The sequence below is a fragment of the Morone saxatilis genome, unplaced genomic scaffold (genome assembly GCF_004916995.1).
Source record: "Morone saxatilis isolate NCDOM2014 unplaced genomic scaffold, NCSU_SB_2.0 Contig7, whole genome shotgun sequence".
In the NCBI taxonomy this organism is placed as follows: Eukaryota; Metazoa; Chordata; class Actinopteri; family Moronidae; genus Morone; species Morone saxatilis.
Window position 1 is genome coordinate 15,866,467 of NW_023340246.1, and position 19,940 is coordinate 15,886,406.

The 19,940-nt window shown below is 39.4% G+C and overlaps 3 protein-coding genes across 6 annotated transcripts in view; all 3 read right to left on the bottom strand.

Annotated features, from left to right (window-relative positions):
- Positions 1-2,193: 2,193 nt before the first annotated feature.
- LOC118340401 (leucine-rich alpha-2-glycoprotein-like) lies at positions 2,194-3,524 on the bottom strand. Its single transcript, XM_035678338.1, has 2 exons — positions 3,389-3,524; positions 2,194-3,284 (listed from the first exon to the last, which is right to left on the bottom strand). Exon 2 carries the CDS (start codon positions 3,272-3,274, stop codon positions 2,255-2,257), a length of 1,020 nt encoding a protein of 339 aa, XP_035534231.1. The 5' UTR covers positions 3,275-3,284; positions 3,389-3,524; the 3' UTR covers positions 2,194-2,254.
- Positions 3,525-3,991: 467 nt separating this feature from the next.
- LOC118340402 (leucine-rich alpha-2-glycoprotein-like) lies at positions 3,992-5,389 on the bottom strand. The gene is made up of 2 exons (XM_035678339.1): positions 5,309-5,389; positions 3,992-5,169 (listed from the first exon to the last, which is right to left on the bottom strand). Exon 2 carries the CDS (start codon positions 5,165-5,167, stop codon positions 4,169-4,171), a length of 999 nt encoding a protein of 332 aa, XP_035534232.1. The 5' UTR covers positions 5,168-5,169; positions 5,309-5,389; the 3' UTR covers positions 3,992-4,168.
- Positions 5,390-7,356: 1,967 nt separating this feature from the next.
- Positions 7,357-19,940, bottom strand: part of LOC118340403 (rho-associated protein kinase 2-like) — a 35,311-nt gene continuing 22,727 nt past the window's right edge. Inside the window, exons 22-34 of one of the 4 annotated variants that reach the window (XR_004797373.1) lie at positions 16,847-17,033; positions 16,005-16,098; positions 15,631-15,725; positions 15,161-15,349; positions 14,508-14,676; positions 14,028-14,249; positions 13,316-13,383; positions 13,114-13,202; positions 12,282-12,360; positions 11,917-12,184; positions 10,868-11,147; positions 9,949-10,039; positions 7,357-8,734 (exon numbers count right to left, since the gene is read on the bottom strand). Coding sequence is in view for 3 of the 4 variants with exons in the window: in XM_035678341.1 (XP_035534234.1) it covers positions 9,649-9,730; positions 10,868-11,147; positions 11,917-12,184; positions 12,282-12,360; positions 13,114-13,202; positions 13,316-13,383; positions 14,028-14,249; positions 14,508-14,676; positions 15,161-15,349; positions 15,631-15,725; positions 16,005-16,098; positions 16,847-17,033 (1,822 nt within the window). In the remaining variant the exon portion in view is untranslated. Of the gene's footprint in view, positions 8,735-9,617; positions 9,731-9,948; positions 10,040-10,867; positions 11,148-11,916; positions 12,185-12,281; positions 12,361-13,113; positions 13,203-13,315; positions 13,384-14,027; positions 14,250-14,507; positions 14,677-15,160; positions 15,350-15,630; positions 15,726-16,004; positions 16,099-16,846; positions 17,034-19,940 lie in introns of all 4 variants that reach the window. The other 3 variants (XM_035678341.1, XM_035678343.1, XM_035678342.1) reach the window with 3 other exon arrangements.

Consider the following 19,940-nt stretch of genomic DNA (forward strand, 5'->3'; position numbering starts at 1 on the left):
TCAACAAAGCATTGCACAAAAAGTGTAAAAACGCCAGTTCAGTGTTTTGTGGTGGGTTATGTGGGGGGACTATTTCTTTGCTGGGAGCAGTTGCAAGGCAAGCAACGGAAATGTTACTGCCAAGAAAAAGTCTGGTGAATCATATTTTACACTTGGTATGGATTAAATAGACATGCTATAATGTGTTTATTAGTGCGCTTTAGGGGTGCTACATGGATTTTGTTACCTTTGAAAGAGCCAGATGAGCTGTTTCCCTGTTTTTGGTCTTTAAGCTAAGCTATGCTAACTGACTGCTGACTGATGCCTTATATTTTAAGTACAGGTGTGAGAGTAGTACTGATTTTGCATATGCTTCACATTTGACTTTGAAGTATTACCAGAAAAATGTTCTTAATTATAATCGCAATGCCTCTTTTATGAGTGTTATTATACATAAGTTGATTAATTAATTACAGATAGACAAATATCACAGATGCCTTCCTCTTCCATGAGGTTGAAAACCATTTTATATATTGTTGATTTAATTCATTCTATAACAACTTAAAATATATTAAGCTCAGACAAGATCTTTAATATGTAAAATCTTTCTTTCTTATTTAACAACTAGTGGTTAAATAAAAGTTGTGGAGTAAAAATTTAAATGTGAGTTATGAATATGCTGTTTATTGACAATTTCATAAAAAATCTTAAGAAAGGGAAGAAAATTTAATTATTATGAAAAACTACACCTCAAATGAAGCATAAACAAAAAATAATAGAAAGCAAATACTGTTCTGCGTTTTCTGTTAGTTGATTATGATAACAATTTCAAAGTAATTAGTGCTCTATTATGTGCTAATGAGCAGCTATCAAAGACAATCATGTCTCCATTACTACAACACCGACTCAGAAGGACCACAGTAATTTTCAAGTGCGTTAAAACCTTGCCTGTGACCTTTTAGATTTCAGTGTAAGTCACTCATCATTAGCTGAAAGTATGGCGGCGAGCCAGAGTTCAGGCTCCATTCCTCCATACTGATCAGGAGTGGGAGGCCTCATCCTCATTTATCCAAGGAACGCTCTGCCCACCGTTAGACACTTACAAACATCAGACCTGGAGGGTTTGCAGGAGCAGATGGAGATTAAATGTCATGCCCAAAGAGAAGCAGCAGTTGTTAATGTAGAGGAAAGTGCCTTTGTTCACTTTGCCTAGAACAGATGTTTCCACCCAGAGACAATTCTCATAAGAGGGACTTAGGATTCGATAACCCTAACCTTTAACCTCCAGGATACAATTCAGAGAGGTGGAATACATCAAAGCTCTGAAGTTCTCCATCTGCTGTTTGGGGAGCATTTACAAACAAGGTTTAATTTTCATAAGTAACAGCCTCCAGAGAAGGCAATGTTTTATATTTTATTAGAGTAATAACTTACATTTGGGGTGCACTCACTGTGATCAAGGCTGGAGGACAGGCGTGTGTGGGCATATAGAAGATATACACACATACATACCCTATGAGGAAGGGAGACTTAAAGAAAGAGAGAGAGGGAGATATTTAAACACATCCAGAAGAGGTCATCTGCAAGACTCAGCCATTGCACTGCCCACACACTCCCACATGCTCAACATCATTAAAAACAAAAAGGCACGACTGAAACAATGTTGCAATCTGCGATGCAACCAACAAGAAGTGACACAGATCTGCTGGAGTAAGCATTCACCGTAACAATCTTAATAAGCACATCAAGGAAAGGGGGTGGGGGGTGGGGGGGCGATTCTGTGACACCACTGAAGGATATTTTCTTTTCTTAATTGCAGCTTTTTTGAATTATGATCTTTTACGCTCTTTATTTTTTAAAACATCATTCAAAAATTGGGTTTGACGATACATTGAATAATGCCCATTTTCATTGAGATTTTGTGCCTCACAGTTCTTTAAAAAAATCAATACAATCAGAATATATTAGCATCAAGATTCGCAGCACATTTTTGGATGGGATTTACCGAGTAAACTGGTTCTTAAATGGGCTGCACTGTCTGTTCAGTTCATTGCTTTGAAAATTTATTGAGTATCTTACGCCACCCAGTGGGCTGGACAACATCCAAGCAATGAAGAGATCAAGGAGAGATCACAAGGGAGCAGTGCTAGATAAAAGAATGAATCATGAAGTTTTATTTTACCCTTTGATACAGTAAAATATATGTGAATGATTTATAATTTGACATAACATTTTAGTGGAATGTATAAAGTAAACGCAAAAGATCCACTTTTCATCACAAATTTTGAATCTTGTGAAGTCCGAGCTCACTGCCAGTTAAAGAGACCACTTGCCGATGTTTAAGAGCTTCAGGCCCTGCACATGTCACCTCCTCCAAAAAGAAAACATTTTGAGGATGGACAGTGAGCCACTTCCACAGATACTCTATCCTCTCATCACACACCCAGGGGTTTCCTGTTAAGATCATCTGGAAAGAGGATTTTCTGTTCTCCAGCATCCCTGAGGGTAAATTCTGCAGCCGATTCTGATTTAGCAGCAGAAGCTCAAGATGTTGGAGACCCTGGAGGAGGGTCGCTGGTAGATCTTGGAGCTGATTCTCCTGAAAAAACAGCTGGGATAGTTTCAGGTTGTGGGTGAACATTGTAGGATTCAGGGAGCTTAATTTGTTACCAGCGAGATTCAGTGACTCGAGGCGGTGCAGGTTCTTTAGGGCGTCAGGTTGTAGTTCTTGCAGATTGTTGTCACTCAAGTCTAGACTCTCTAGGTTGGGCAGCTTGTGAAGCAAAGCAGCGGGTACACCAGTTAAACGGTTTCCAGACAAGTCCAGCCATGTTAGGCTACTGTTGTCAGGAAACCACTCAGCATCTGCTTTTTCAATCAGATTATTCTTCAGCACAAGACCATGAAGTGAGGCACAGCTGAAGACATTTGGAGGAAGATGAACCAGCTGATTACCCGTCAGATCCAACGTGTCCAAATGAGGAACGTCCCTCAGTAGATCTGAAGGAAGGCTTGACAGGTTGTTGTGGTACAGCTGGAGGTTGTTTAAAAGGGGCACAACACTCAAATGACTGGCTGTAATACTGCTGAGGAGGGTGGATTGGATGGACAGTCGAGTGGTGTTGGAGGGTAAACCATTTACAGGGAAATGTGTAAGGGAGTTTTGGCTGCACACCACCTCTGCGCTTGAAGGTGGAAAGGAACAGGAGCAGTGATCTGGGCACGAGTGGGCGCCTCTTTTTTGGTGAAGGCATTCAGCCAGTGCAGTGAAAGTCAGGAGTATCCACAAGTTCATCTTTTAAGCACTGTACAAATGAAACATATAAAGAGACAGATTCATACAGAATATAAAGAAAATGTAATAATGTAACTACAATGGGAACATCGGATCATAAATGTATAATCCTACCTGAAAGGCACAGCAGAGTTCCCTCTGTGATTCATCGAGGACCTGGTTTTCTACAGTGTTGAGTATATTTGTTCTCAGCAATCATCAGTCAGGACAAAATGTTGCAAGAGGCAAACAAAACCCAGCAAACAAACCAGCTTTCTTCTGTACTTTATAAAAGTACAGATGTTGCGTCACACAAATCAATATTTTTTTTTTATTCCTGCAGGAAGATTTCTATGTAATGGTGTAATATATTATTATAAAAAAGTTATTTTCAGCAGTTGAATTAATAATATATATATATATATGATTTAATCATTCAGTTTCGCTATGAAATATTTGTGGTGTTTGGATTGCTCCTTTTGAAGACCATACAATCTGTTGGGAAGGAATAATTCATAATTTGTAGAAATATCCTTATTTGCTTTCTTGCTGAGAGTTATATGATAAGATTTATACCACTCTCATGTCTGTCGATTCAATATGGAACTAAAGCCAGCAGCTGATTAGTTAAGCTTAGCATAAAGACTGGAAACACAATGGTATTGATCTTTGCATTTAAATCTCAACAGAAAACAGCAAACTGTCATCATAAAAATGTCACAAAAAAACCCCACATTATTTCATTTATCTGCATATAAAGTACAAGGAAAGACTCTTAAATGCTCTTTTTACTCATATCATATTTAATTATATATTTGCATTACACAAAAGAGAATGTTGATTGAAAAGTAAGACAGCTCTGACAGGCTGAGCTGGGTATATTACCATATTAAATAATAACCCATATTTGATATGTTAAGACTGAGACCTTAGTTCACTTTCGGTCAGTGACATCACTGAGCGCTGTGCCAGGGACTGCGGTCTTGCACATAAGATTTTCTCTGGCAGGAAGACCTTCTTCTTGTTCTTCTGAAGCCACCTCCAGAGGTACTCAACAGACCCATCACATAGCCAGGGGTTATCAGTCAGGTCAAGCCCCTCATCATCCAGGGAGTTTAGAGGGTCCAGCAAACCGTCAGGGATGTGGCTCAGCTGGTTGTCATCAAGACTCAAAATTTTGAGCTGAGTGAGCTCCCGAAAAAGGTTTTTGGGGAGTTCATTGATCTTATTTCGAGTGAGGAACAAATAGGTGAGGTTATGGGTGTTCTGAAATAGAGATGCATCCAGGGTGATTAGCTTGTTGTGTTTCAGGTTTAGCCTCTCAAGTTTGGTCATAAAGTCGAGAGAATTTTTAGAAATCTTCTCCAGACGGTTTTTGGAAAGGTCCAGATTCTCCAGGTGGGGCAGCTTCTGAAGCAGAGCAGCTGGGATCTTCATTAAATGGTTCCCAGATAGGTCCAACCAGTTGAGGCTGCTGTCATTGGGAAACCACTCAGCATCAGCCGTTTCAATCTGATTATTCTTCAGCACCAAGCTGAGGAGCGGGGCGTGGCTGAAGACATTCGCAGGCAGAGCAGACAGTTTGTTTTGTGTGAGATCCAAAGTGTTGAGGAGAGGAACGCCTCTGAGAAGATCAGAGGAAAGGCTTTGCAGGTGGTTGCTGTACAGGTGGAGTCCTTGCAGCAGGGGCGTGGCGTTTAGATGCTGCCCGGAGATGGAAGTGATGTTTGTGAACTGGATGGTCAGCATTGTGGTGTTCTTCGAGAGACCCTCAGAGGGGTACTCTGTCAGGGGGACCTCATTACAGACCACCTCAGCTCTATTGTCGTAGCATTTGCAAAGTGCCGGGCAGGACAGAGTGCCCTGGTAGAAATAAGCCATCCATAGCAAAGCAAGAGCACACCAGAACTTCATTACTAGGACACAAGAAGGGGGAGGACACTGAATTAGAAATGAAGATATACATCAGAAAACTTCAAACATCTGATAAAACCACAAATCATTTCCAGTTCATGCACATCATATTCATTAACATGAGTAACAAAATAAACTTACTGTTGTTTTATAGTTGGATGAGTATCAGCCAGACTGCTTTTATATTAGATTCAGCAGTGTTCACTAGCAAATTACTGAGTCATTTGGGGAGCAGAATCCCCCAATCTAATAATTACCCATTGAGTAAACAAGGACCCGTCACAGCACAGTCATTCGTCAAAGATAGGCAGTTGCAACAGACTGTGTGACTCTAACCTGTGGGTAAAGTACAAGACCTGGAAACTTGTTTATGTTGTTTTATTGACTTATAGTTCTGCTAATGGCTGATTCTGAAATTCAATGTTGTAGTCTATGTGTTAATGTGATCATATGAAGTAAGCAGCAAGCTTATCATTAAAAAGTTTAGTAAAGGCCTCAACTTATACCTTGATTTTTTGTTAATTAATTTACTTACCAACATATTTGAAGAGTAAAATGTGTATCAATTTATTATATTGTTTCTATTGTATGTAACCAAAGCAAAAATACATTGATACCACAAGCAGTGGTGGATAAAATAGTCAAATCCTTTAATTATGTAAAAGTAGATATAACAATAACATAAAAATACTCCATTACAGCAGTCCTGTAAATAAGTAAATATAAATAAATAATTACAGGTACTCAAAATATTATATTATTATATATTAAATATATGATATATTATAGTATTCTTTACGCAAAGCAAACTGGGGAGTTGGAGCTAATTTTAACTATTATAACTAATTATAACTATTTAACTATTATATTTTTGGGTGGTTTATAAACTGCTCATATATTTTGTATGTTAAATCTTACTCAGCAAAGTAACTAACCCTAACCCTAACCCTAGATAAATAAAGTAGAGTTTCTCTCTGAAATGAAGTGGAGTGGATGTACAGTACACAGTGGCATACAATGGAAGTTCATATACAATTAACTATAGTCCTTAAGCAAATTAAGTGATTTACATTACAGCTCTAATGGAGTAAAACAGATCAGATAATGGAGCGGATAAATCGGATGCCACTTTGTCCATGTTACGTAAGGCTGCAGTAATTTATTCTAGCTGAAAACATCAGTTAAAGAAATAAAGAAAAATAACCCTCTTACCGGCCCAGTTAGCAAACCAGCCTGATAAAAGACACAGAGGAGCATAAGTAGCACGATAACAGTGAATAAAAAGGGAAGCAATGTAATAGTCATTAGTGCAGACTGTTACATTGTTTAAGCTATTTAAACCATGTGCTGGATAAAACATCTATTAGTAGGCTACATCATGTATGATAACTACAATATCCTGAGGTTACAGATTCTAATTCTACTCAAATTCTACTTATATACAATATTTGGGAAAATGTACTTACCAGCACTGAAAGAAAGGCAACCCTTTTTAGAAATGTAAATTAAAAGACTAGAGATAACAGAATCAGTGTTTATTCTCGATGAGGAGGAGAAACAGCAGGAGAAGGCTGCGTGCCACCTGAGGTCGGTGCAGCAGGCAGGTACAGCAGGTTTCATGGTTATTTAACCAGAACATACAGTCACACAGCTGATAGCGAGAATGGATTAGACCTGCGGTATGAAATACGATTTTAGCAGATGGGCAACATGATGAACCATTACATTATGTATGATGAGTGCCAGTTGGCTTTAGGCTGTTCTGAAAGATTTATTTCAGTCAAGCCCACTCACTCCACATGCACTTGCAAGATAGAGACGGACCTATTCTGGTGTAGTTCAAAGTGTCCTAAAATACACTGTAGTCAGATGTAACACCTCTAAAGGATCACTACAGTGTTCCAAGTCTGTTCCATGCAACACATCTGTGTTATTAAAGTCAGCGATATGCAGTAAGGACTGTACGGTATGCTCATTGTGTTCTTTGGTATTGTTTATCTTTTGACATTGTTAGTGATACTAGCACAGACTAGACAGCAGGGATCTCAAACTGCTGGCCTGGAGTGTCCGGCCCTCCATCTCCCTCCCTCAGGTCCACAACATGATATCAAAAATATAATGTAATTCTAGTTGTTTCATATCAATTTAAGCTACCCCTTCAATACAAATTAAATAAAACATAATTCTAGTTTTAAAAATGTTTTATTTGGCACAAAAAACAATAGCAAAGGACAAAGATAACCACAAATGTGTTGAAGGGGGTGATGAGAAGAGAGCAGGTTTCGGACCTTCATTTGTTGTTTGGCTACGGACAATAATTATATAAAATAATGATATAAAACTGCAGAGAAACAGCTGTTTACCTTTTTTAGTATGATATTAGTAACGTAAATATTTTCATATAATCTATATTGCACTTTCTTGTAGTACTTTAACATTAAAGTGGCCCTCCTATGAGATGATAATACTAGCAGTGGCCCTAACCAATTTGAGTTTGAGACCTCTGCTACAATGTACACTACAAGATAATTAAAATCTCACTGATACCAAATTCAGGTAAACAAACAAACAAATGTCATATATCGTGTTAATTAGTGAGCTTTAGAGGTGCTCATAGGCCCACAGAGTCCAACCCCAGTTATCCCCAATCCTTCCCCTGTCAAAAACCCAGAAAAACTCTAACTTGATTCTATCTCTGCAGTGTATATTCATTCACCACCTGTCTGCTGCTTTTGATGCAATATCCATATCCATGTTATACTGAAAGGGAATTTGTTTGTGTGAGATCCAGAATGAAAGCTTTCAAATGAGGCCTCAAGGCACAAAATGAATCATTAGGGCCACAAGCCTGAATGCTGTATGTCATGCTTTTTTAAGCTTGCTTTCACTCCAAATCATTAACGACAATATATTGAAACAAATCCTGAATTATTCATTTTCCAGAGTAACAGAATTTATTTGAATTAGTCATGAATGGTAAGAAGAAAACACATCGTGTCTGTTCAATTCCCAATATTCTGACTTATATTGTAATGGATCAAATCATGACTCATAATTATTCAGTAAAACTGTATTAATTTACAGGACAAGCATATACTATATTGTGCTGGTGATATCCATAAAAATAAAACATCATCATATACTATGAGCTACACTTTCTGTGTTACAATACAAAGACAGACCTCTTAAACCTATATACAAATGTTCACACACATGCCATGCCACACAAATCCATGTAAGTCACTCCATCTGACGGAATAAAATGTCCATGTTTTTGTCATGATGATTATAAAATAAGGCAGCTTTAATCACCCAGTGTTGAGCTGAGGTTTTCAGATGAAATCTCACTCTAATATGAATACTGCTCATTTTCCTCTTGTTAAAATGACAAAGACAGTCCCAGTTCTCATGACGACAGCCAGTTTCTGTGATTTTGTGTCCATGATTTGCATTTTTTTTTTTTAAGTCTACTTCCCAGAAAAAAATAACACATGTAGGCACTGCGTCCAGACTGCGGTCATTAATCCACAAAGATGAAAATACACATCTTTGATCAGCCAGGGTTAACTGTGAAGAGAGAGAGAGAGAGAGAGAAAGAAAATGATGTGAAAACCTGGGATGCTACCAACAGAATGGCTGGACTTCAAAGGCACACCCACACAAAATCCAAACATATTACACAAGGAACCTATCCACACAATACATGAGTGAAATGCATAAAAAGCAGTCAGATATGGGAATTATCTTGGTCTGCATGTTTGTAAGTAATAAAATATTAAAGCACATTTTGGGAAATACGCTTATTTGCTCTCTTGCTGAGAGTTTGATGAGAACGGTACAGTAAATATGAATAAATATAAAGCTACAGCCTGTAGATGGTTAGCACTTGTAACAGGGGGAAACAGCTAACCTGGCTTTGATAAAACTAAATCCATCACAAAGTAACTTCTGGTTTTACGGGGGATAAAGTGTCTGACTATTTCTTGGCAGAATACTTTTTTTTTTAACACTTTGTTTGAGTGAGCTGCAGAGGTGATCTTTTAGTTACCTTTGTATGGAGCCAGGCTAGCTGTTCCCAGTGTTTATGCTAAGCTAACAGGCTGATGGCTGTAGCTTCATATGTAATGGACTAGTATGAGATTGGTATTAATCTCCTCAGGGCAAGAAAGTGAATAAGCGTATTTCCCAAAATCACAAACTACTGCTTTAATATTTTACATGAAACACGGAGACTAAGAATATTCCCAAATATTATTAATTCTGCTTTTTGTACAATAAGTATTTTCATCAAGTATATTTCCCAAACTGTCAAACTAATATTGTAACATCAGTGAGGTTCAAACACGGACTTTATGTTTTCCATTTGAATGTAGAAGTCACACAAAAACATGCTTCTGGCCACACAAGAGCCTTCTACTAACTGCAAACACACATGCAGAGGTCCAGTTACCCTCTGTGCCCCCTCTTTTCTTTCACTTCCTTCAGAAGAACATATCATCATCATCATCATTATCGTCATCATCCAACGGCCAACTCCAGTCTTTCAGGCCAAACTCAAGCATTCTGAAACAGTACGTATGAGGTTCACCGAGGGGTCAAAAGCCTTTAGAGTGTCATAAACTGCTGGGGCAATACATGCCAAGTTCACCTGGGGGCAGTACAGAGCTGTGAGTAGTTAATTGAGCTCCTGAATGCTGCTTGCTAGGATGAGGGGACGGTTAATGGACACAGCAGCACAGCATCAAGGCGGGCGGACAGGCGCAACAAGCTCTGCTACTTACAGTCTCCCAGCATGAGAGACGTTAGAATGGTGGGGTCAGAGGTGAAGAGGTCAGAGGTCAGTGGAGGATGATACGGAGCATGGGGCCAGGGCTGAGGGATGAGAGCCAGTTAGGTTGTGGCTGAGAGAGCAAACTTTGAAAGCTGAGTGTCTTAATCAATCACAGAAAACAGGACAGATACAGTTAGTGACTCCCATAATGGTTTGGTGCCATTTCCTGCTCAATTAGGTGGCTACTGATGCTGCATTAATGCTGCATACAGCGTTATGCACATGCAAATGATTCAGGAAGTCTGTTTAACGAGAAACATCCTGTGCCAGCCACAGCTTTATGCCCCTTTCACGACTGAGGATCATCAGTAAATTAAAGAGTCTTGTTGTTTTGATAGTGTTTTTTAAAAATACATTGATTTTTTTGTAAGATTAGCTCAGACTTTAAGATTTTAAGAACTGAAACTTTTGTTTCATACTGCAAAAAGGGACACCGATCACTACGGTTTACAGTAAATTAAGTTCTCTTGTGACACTGACAGCTCAGAAAAGGCAATATGATAGGAAATAAAGAGAACATTTGGGAGAAAACACAAATGAGCTGCTGATTAAAAGCAGAGTCTCGAAGTAAACAGTTTTAAAATAACCATCTGTGGTGTGAATGGTTTTCTTAAAATAACATTTTAACCCAAACAAAATAAAATCCCCCCAAAAAACAATTCTTGATATTGCTGTTTTTTTACCAACATAACTGATATAATATTCGGATAAGAATAAACAATTTTTGTTTTTAATATCTGAAAATAACATACATATTAGCCGTAGTGAGTTTGACCTTGAGAACAAGATGGACAGAAGATCTCATGTAAACACATACTGCAGTCATGTTAAAAAATACCACAGAAATAAACTTGTGTGTGTGTCCTCACCTCGGCTTCCCTGATGACTGCTGCTGTCGGCTGGGCTGGATCTTGATTGCTCCGCGATGGGCCGACATACGAGGCGAACCCCTTGGAGAAGGTCGCGGAGAGACTCGTGGAGAGGAACGTGACGTTGCTTCAGGAGGGGTGTTCTGTGCCGCAGAGGGAGGACTCATTGTCGGGTGTTTCCTCGGGATGCGTTTGAGGAGGTGACTGACCCAGCGCTGCTGCTCCTCCTGAGAGTTGGTCAGCAGAAGCAGCTCTTTGGCAGTGGACATGTCATAGTTCACTGTTGAAGAAAGAGATTTGAAATAGATTAGAAACAGATAAAGGATACTTTCTGTGAAACTTGCGGTTTGCTGGCTGGAAGTAATCTTCCAACATAGCAGACAAACCATCATCAAAGTCATCATCGACTGAGTGACCAGAAAAATAGGAAGACGTGTGCGATGATGTGATGCCATAAAATAGCCCACTGATACTGTATTTCCAATTTGTGAGTAAGGTGTAGCCTCCCTGCTGTTTCAATGCTGGATTCACTTAAACAGTAAGTCACTGCAGCTGATCAATCAGAACCACACAGGTGACTTGAATTTCAAAGTCTTTATTTCCAAAACCACCACACACCGCACTTCCCAGCAGATGACAGTTGGACTGGGAACAGAGAATTAATACCCATAATGTCCAGGGGAATCTTGCAGATGTGTGACCGATTGCTTCTAAAAGATGAAATCTGGAGGTAATCCTGATCGCCTCAAAGTCTGTGTGAAGTGAGTTCAGTTACAGAGGAATATAATAGGGGAGAACTGGCACTAAAGCAGCCACTTTTCACACCTTTTTACTTTTTTTTGCTGAGACTACTGTATTTCTTTGTATATTGTGGTAGTGTTGTACCTGGCTACCGTATCTAAACATCTCTCTGACACAGTGTCAAATACAACTATCAATGGTGCTAACTAGACAGTGTACACATACATACTCCATCTTAATGCTGGCCAAACACCTGGTCCCATGGTAAAAGTAAAGTTCTATATTAACTCTCGACTGAGCATACTGACCCTTGCAGGGCACAATAACTTCCTCCTTTCTGTCCAGGTGGTCTTTGTGGCACTTGGTGTGGCAACGGCGGCACTCAAGGGCTGGTGGGGGCTTGAAAACGTGCCACAGCGGCCGAGTGCAGGCCTCGCAGCTGGACGGGAAGTGGTAGAGAGTGATGATGAACTCGTGGCCCTTGTGGCTGATGTAGGAGGGACGATCACCATGCGGCGTGGGCTCCACTACAACCTCCTGTTCACGTTTAATCTCGCCTTCATTGGCATAGAGGACCTGGGAATAGAAAAGGAAGGAAATGGAAAGATTTATTGAGGCAGACAGTTAAACTGAGAAAACCTGGCTGCTGACTGAGAAGGTTCTCGTCCATTACCTGGAATATCCTTGGAATTTCTTTGGGATCGGCACGGTACACGTCAGTATGAGTGACAGGTCGGACATGAAACAGCTTACTGTAGGAGGAAGACATGGAAGAGTTCAGTGTAGATCAAAGGTAATACAGTAAGTGTACTGCTCTGGTTAAAGAGAGATTTAACTTATTGTATCTAAACTTGAACAACTTGAAAGACATTGGCTCAAAATGTCTGTGATTGGGCAGCTTTGGGTCAAAAAGATGCTTAGTTGAGTTAGTTTCCTCTTTTAAAGAACTTTTCTAATCATATAGTTTATCCTGACTTTAGTTTTAGTTGAAGTCTGTTGTTTGTTCTTATTGTACATTTGATCTAATTTTTACTCGCTCTTATTTAAGTTTTTATCCACATGAGCATGGCTGTAGTCTAGACTGATCCTCTAAGTTTTCCTTCATCGCCACTATGAGGTTTTTTTCTAAATTAAATGTCCCGACAACTATCAAATTGTTATTACAACTAAAATTTGGTAAACACATTCATGTCCCCCTTCAGGATGAATTATAACAACTTTGGTGATCCCTTAACTTTTCATCCATGCAAAGATTTTTACCATTATTAATAATTCTTGGTATTACATGTTTGGCCATGCATAAATGACTCACTCTATGTTATTTTTATTTGTCTTTGTATTTAGATAATTCTGTTTGTCATTTTATTTTGATATCACCTATGCGCCTATTGCTTCGTTCTCTAACAACTCCAATGCCACATGGAAGTGAGCAATGAATGTACAAATATAGTGTATGTGAAACATATCTGCTCAATAAAAAACATAAAGTTTGATATATGACTCACTCAATGTCCAGGGTCATGAAAGGGTTGGCCTGCTCTCGGTCCAGCTCGCTGTTGTAGAACAGGATCTTCTTACTGCTCACAACTATATACTGTAAAGGAAAGGGAAACAATTGCAGAACGGTTAGATGGGGAAATGACTCAACGGTGATTACTAAGAAAACAAATCTGTAGATAAGATGAGAAATAACGCTGGATACATTACTTTTTTGTCCCAGCCGAAACGCTTTGTGTTCTTAGTAGGAAGTGAAATCCAGCCCTCCAACCTGGAGTCTAGTTTGCAGAGAAAAAACAGGAAGACGTTAACACAAAGACAGCCTTTAATCATGTGAACCACTTAAAAGAACACCTTGGCATTTTGAAACTTTGGTGGCATTTTCCTTAAACATCACTCGGAGAGGAAATGACTCCTCGCTTAAACCACAAAAAGGGTAAGTGGAAGGAAGTCTTGCTACTTTGTCTTCAACAACAGACTATTCAGTGGAAACTATAACGAATGGATTACAATGAATTGTTAAAAAAAATGTATTTAAATGGGAAGCTTTTTATTTTTAGCTCAGTAAAAGCTCGACACACAAACTTCACTCATGGAAAAATGTTTCCCCACATCTTTTGCAGTGGAATAAATGTGAAAAAAGCAGGGCAACATCAAGCTGTGAGTGTGCATGTGTCCAGTGAACAATAAAAAGGATTAAAGCACAGCAGAAACAGTCAACAGAGCAGAGGGATTAGCTGACACTTGGCAAGGTTAAACCAGGGTTGAGGATATTTCTTTCTCAATTCCACAAATTTAGGAAAAACTATTTACCTCAAATTTTAAAACACTGAAAATAATTTAATGGATAAATGATAAAGCAATGTTATGTCAATTGCAGTTTTAATCCCCATCCCAGGTTGGAACCGCCATGCAGGGTCACCTGCGGGTTCAGCCTCAGGGGGCTGTTCGTAGGTGAGGGCCAGGGGACGGTGGCCCTGCTCCACCTGCCCTTCATATTCTTCGTCATCCTCAGAGTCAGAGTCAGAGTCAAAGAGAGTGTGAGCCGAGTGAAGATTGGGTCGGGTGTCGATGCGGACAGATTTGTGTGTGCGCTGGTACGTGAAGGACATTGATTCTGAGGTGTGGGAGTGAGTAATGCGCACTGCACCAGACCCCGAAGAGAGGAGTTGAGGTGAAATGAGGGGGGGAAAGGAAGAAGCATAAAGAGGAAAAAGGTCAAAAACAATTGGCCTGGAAGACAAAGAGACTCAAAGTGAAAACAATGGAAACCCCAGGAAGAGAAATTACAGAAACAAGAACGCAGGAAGTACATGCAAAAGTGTATTTGCTTACTGCATCTGAATGTACATGTTGGTGCCATATTATAAGGTGAGTGTGAGAGGAAGTCTCCTTTGTCTACCTGGGTATCCGTCAACCATGTCCAGGTCGTTGCCACTGCTGATACTGGTGGAGTCCAGAGAGTGGACACTCAGGGAGGTGAGCTGGCAACGAAGCTGCTCAATGTCACTGTCTTTACTGTCCAACGCCATCTGAAGCTCCAGGCGCACCTGGTTCTCTTCTGCTATCAGCTGATAAACAGACACGAACAGGGTTTTAATTGCAGTTCAATTGTTTGTCTGCAATCTGTGAAGTCTGTATAAAACATTGTGGGATTGAAGTGGCATGGAGAATTCCTATTGGTCGACAGCAAAAGCCAGAAAAATAAATTGGCATCCTTAAGTAAATTTAAATAATAATAATATTTATAATTTATTGGAACAATGTTTTAATTGGAACTATTTAAATTGCCTGGCAATATGTATTTATATGCATTACATTAATGCATTAATCCCGTTTTTCTGTACAGTTTTCCGCCTGGAGCGGGTTTCAAATGTGATCTTTAGGCAGGACTATTAATTCACAAGCTTATTAATTCCAAGTAGATATTCAATATAATTCAAAATCCATTTGTAATGTACAGTATCTCCAGCTAGATCTCGCTGTTATAATCAGTACACACAGTATTCATGTTACACTGATTGTTGGTATGCTGGTGTGTGTGTGCATACTGACCGCCTGCATCTCCGTCATCTCTCTCTGGTATTTGATGATGGTGCTGTTGAGTTTCTCCTTCTCCGTTCTCAGCTCCAGCTGCAGCTTTCTGTTCTCCTTCTCCTTCCTGTGCACCTCAGTGTCGATGCTTCTGTGGCCTCCTCGTATCGTCTCTCTCCTGTTCATCACCTCAGCCAGCTTGTTGATAGCCTGCGAATAATACACAGCTTTACAGAGATCCATTTGTGATAAATCTGACTTCAGTAAATACGAAGGGGAAGCCTGCAGGACTATCAACGCCGCTAGACGCTGATAACTTGTTTCAGATCTTAGTGATTTTGACCAGAGTTCAACACAAGCCTGCAGCTGAAAATTATTTTTAACAACAAATGATGTGACATAACATTCGTCTGCAAAAAAAAAAGGGAAAAGTATGAAAGTATAGAAAATATTCCAGGTTTCCAGACCTGTGTAGGCGCCCAGACACACACCTGAATTTTTAGTGTCCTTTCATTCTGCAGCTGTCTTTCAAAGCTCAGTTTGACTGAGTTCATCTGCTTCTCCTCCTCCTTGGCTTTCTGTAGCTCTGTATAAATAGCAGAGAAGAATATTAATTCAGGCCTCATAGATTTTTACTTAACATAAGTTTTACAGAAGTAATCCATGACTTATAGCACAAGTTTGAAGACCAATATCCTGCCGTTCTAGAGTACGCTTGTTCCCTGATGGCTGCTTCTCATGACATTTTCACAGCCTTTTCCCTATAAATCATCTGGATATGTAAGACAGCTTTTTAACACATATTCCAGGACTGAGGCAAATGTCATTCCTTTAAAGTTACTTATTAATTCAAAATGACACTCACGTTGCTGCATTTCTTTTAGGTGGTTGTTGAGTTCCTCCTTCTCGCTGGCCAGGTTAGCCACATCCACTGTCAGAGTGCGATTGGACTCCTCCAGCTGTGTGAGGGTAGAGGTTAGTTTCATCCATACGAACAAGCAAGCAAACTTCATTTTCATAGCACATTTGAAATGCGAATTATGGCACGGGTTGTTAATGCTTAAATAGGGCTATTAAGCAATGTTTGCATCTTTCTCTTTTCCTGCTGGCATTATCAGGCAATTCCATTTATCGACAGTTGGTGGCGCTATAGTGCCAAGAAAGGCAGCAACGTGCCAACAAAAGGCAAGAAAGAAGAGTGCAAGCTTGCAAGCATGGATGTAAAACATATCCAGGTTTCTAAATACTTAAAAATTTAAGTTTGTTTACAAGACGGTTCTACAGGGTTCCTTTAAGTAGCTGACAGGATAGAAAATGTTGTCAAACCTGTAACAAAGATGACAAAAGTTGAAGTTACGGTTTGCTACAGGAATGTAAACTGCAATTAAAAACTAAATTCCAAATTAAACAAAAAAGACGTCCTATATTTGGGTTTTTTCAGCTTTTACCACGTTATATTTATGACTTTTTTTTACCATTATGAATGCAATTTATTTTATTTTACATCCATACAGGCAAAAAAGTACTAAGGATATGAAGAAAAATCTGTATTGGTTCCATGTCGATTAGACAGAAAAATTATTTAGATTTAAGACATTTTAAAATTTTAATTATTGGATTGTACTTTTTAATAACCCACGCACAACCTGTATGTTGGAATTTAACCACATATACTTCCTAGATTTAATCAACCAAAAATGGTCTAACCGAGCTGATGGTGGCCTCCTTGTCGCTAAGCTCCTGCCTGTGTCTCGCCATCATGTCTTTGATCTCCAGCTCCTTCATGATCTTCTCCTTCTCCAGGTCGGAGTACTGCTCCTCAGCGATGGAGCGAGCCAGCTGTTCAGAGTCCGCCTTTGTCAAACTGACCTCCAGCTGGGATGTAAGGGAATCTCTGCGGAGGAAACAAGGGAAGGAACTTGAGGAGGAAAATTACATAGATACCTGCTAACCAAATGAGAGGTGGCAGCCGGTTCCCCCCCTGCTGGTTGTGTCCCTTTCATTCTCAAATGTATATTCATATTGTCTCCTGTCCCCTTGACCAAACCCCACACCCACCCCTTCTTCCCTTTGTATTTCTACTGTCTCCTTCCCCCTTGATCAAACCCCCACACCTACCTTTCCTGCCCTTTGTCTCCATTACATTTGGTCTGATCACTACCTTTTGTATTACTTCCCTCTGACTCCGATGTTAATCATGTAACGTCTGGTGACTGCCTGATCAATGGCTACAAATAACATACTGTCTAATGTATTGGTCCATGTATAAAAGTACCTTGTTTCATTTGCTCGGGGTCCACTTACGCTACTCCCAAGACTGGCTCCTGTTGTATGTAAGAGCATTCACCAGGATGCCGACATGGCCTTTATTAAACAGCACACCCTAACAGCAAACCTGAACTGGACTTGAATGATTTTTCTTCAACAGGAGCATGCACTTTGTATTACCACAGTTTTTGAGCTGATCAGTGTATTAACAGTTTAACACACTACGAAGTCAATTCTTAATTTATCCTCTCTCTCCCTGACCAAGATAGTCCTGTCTTGTAAATCAATATCTCTGTGATAATGCTTCATGTTTCATCAGGGTTATAATGATCATTAGTGGCAATGATGTTTGTTTCACTTATCAAATTCTCACTCACACTTACCAGAACTGTTTCAGAAGTTACCCACTGTTTCTTCATCAAAGGGTGAATTTAATATTAACTTTGTTTGAAACAATGTTCTCATGCTCTCATTTCATTGCCTTATTAATTTATTTGTTTTTATATTTATCTGCCCTGATGAGACATAACAGAACAATGATTAGTATGCTAGTCATTCGTGTTCATTTCTATTTGTTGTGAGCGTTACCTAACTTCCAACAACTTTCAAAGCATTGATGGAGCGTTTGAAAACTACCTTGTGACTCTGGGCAAGGACTTGACTGGTGCTACTCTTATACATCCTCCTGCTGTGTTTTCTACGCTCCCAGCTGTCAACACAAAAAACACCACAATGTTTTACATTCTTCTATATATTTTATCGTGCAGAGTGAATGTCTGAATTGATTAAGCATGGGCTTACATGGAAGCTCGCTCACATTCAACTAAAGATTTGTACATATCTGTGTTGGTATCTGGAATTTAAAAAGAAAAAGAAAAGTGAAAGAAATAAAGATGGACTAGAATGATATTCAAGACTAATTAGTTTGTTTGAAAGAATACAAACAAGATATGTATGCTTTTGTTCTTAACTCTTGCTTTTAGAACTGTTTTTTTGTTTTAAGCAAGAAGAAAAATATGTTTTATAAATAGGATTTTTTATTTTAAACCTGTGAGTACAATTCTCTGCGATGAACAACTTACAGCTTTAAAGATGGAAATAGCTTGTAATCCAATCCTGTGCTTGCATCGCCATAAAACAGCATTGATCCTGTTGTTTCATAAGTATCATGCAAACCTGAGCTATGAAAATTGCATTTGATTTTCAACCTGTAGTCAGCATATTCTCATTGTCACATCTTTAATTTTCTGCCACATAACTTGGCCAGCTTTTGGCACTTGGATGACAGATTGTGCCCATGGGGTACACATTGATTTGCAGCATTTGGCTTCCCTTGTTTCAGGTGACTAAAGAAATGCATGGCTAAGCTGAATTAAGAACTTGCACCCAATGAGCAAAGCCTAAACTCCACTGTGTTTTATTTCCAAGAGAGAAGAAATATATGTGCTTTGCTGGTGAAATTTTCTCCAACAGCTGCATCCCTATTTGAAACTAGTGTCTAGCAGTGAAGAAGGAAACAAGTTACATAACAGACCAGGTGATTTTAAAACTCCTTATTTGGATCCAATGAAAAATAATCTCACTGTTGGATTTACTGGAATTAGCTGCTGTTCCATTCCAGACTGCATACTCTATTTCACTTCATATCACAAGACATATGTAGCTGTTTCAACAACACTGTAAACTGACAAATCACTAGACATCTCAAATGAATTTAATCAAATAACCAGATTCATAGAAAAAACAACAACCACATTTTGTAGTTAAGCTTTTCTCTAAACAACAGCTGTTTCCTGAAGGTGGCCACGGATATGAGCTCATGGCAAATGGAGAATTGTACAGATCAGAATTGACTGTGCTGTGATTTCATTACATGTACAGTCTCATCAATCTACTACCATTTGCAAAACTGAGATATGCCCATTCGCCTATTACCATTCTAAGCTGAATTACTGCACAACATTTTCAAGATTCATGATACTGTTCACAAAAGATATAATATTGCATCACTGTTCTTCATATCGTGTGCGCATGCGCGAAAGCTGCATCCCCGTTTGTTGCTTAACTGGGACGTACTGTTACCCATAACAACAGAGGGGGAAGACACAGCTATAAATCTTTCTTTTCCTCTCCATAAAGCTTCGTCCGCGTCTCGGACCCTCCGTTTTCATCCCCCAATGTTGCTTTCCTCCTCTGCAACCCGGTGTGTTTTCCTTTCCAGATTTCAGGGTAGTTTATTTAAACTGGTCTGGCCACTACCATCGGCCGGCATTAGTGGTTTATCAGGCTGTTCTCGGGGAGAAACAAAGGCCAGCTTGTGTCCCGGTGCGGGAAGCGGGCATTTGATAAAAACAACACGAAGAAAAGGGCACGAAAACACTTGCTCTGGAAAACGACCTCGTTAGAGAGGGGGACAAAAATCAAAGCAGTTACAGGTGAAGAAACAAGAAACAAAACAAAAGAGGAATAAAAGGGTTTAAGAAAGAAACCTTAAAAAAAAAAAAGCGAACTCAAAGCTGGGCCAAACGTAACA

Coding starts and splice junctions, on each gene's coding strand:
- LOC118340401 (XM_035678338.1), bottom strand. CDS start 3,274: ATGAACTTGTGGATACTCCTGACTTTCACTGCACTGGCTGAATGCCTT.
- LOC118340402 (XM_035678339.1), bottom strand. CDS start 5,167: ATGAAGTTCTGGTGTGCTCTTGCTTTGCTATGGATGGCTTATTTCTAC.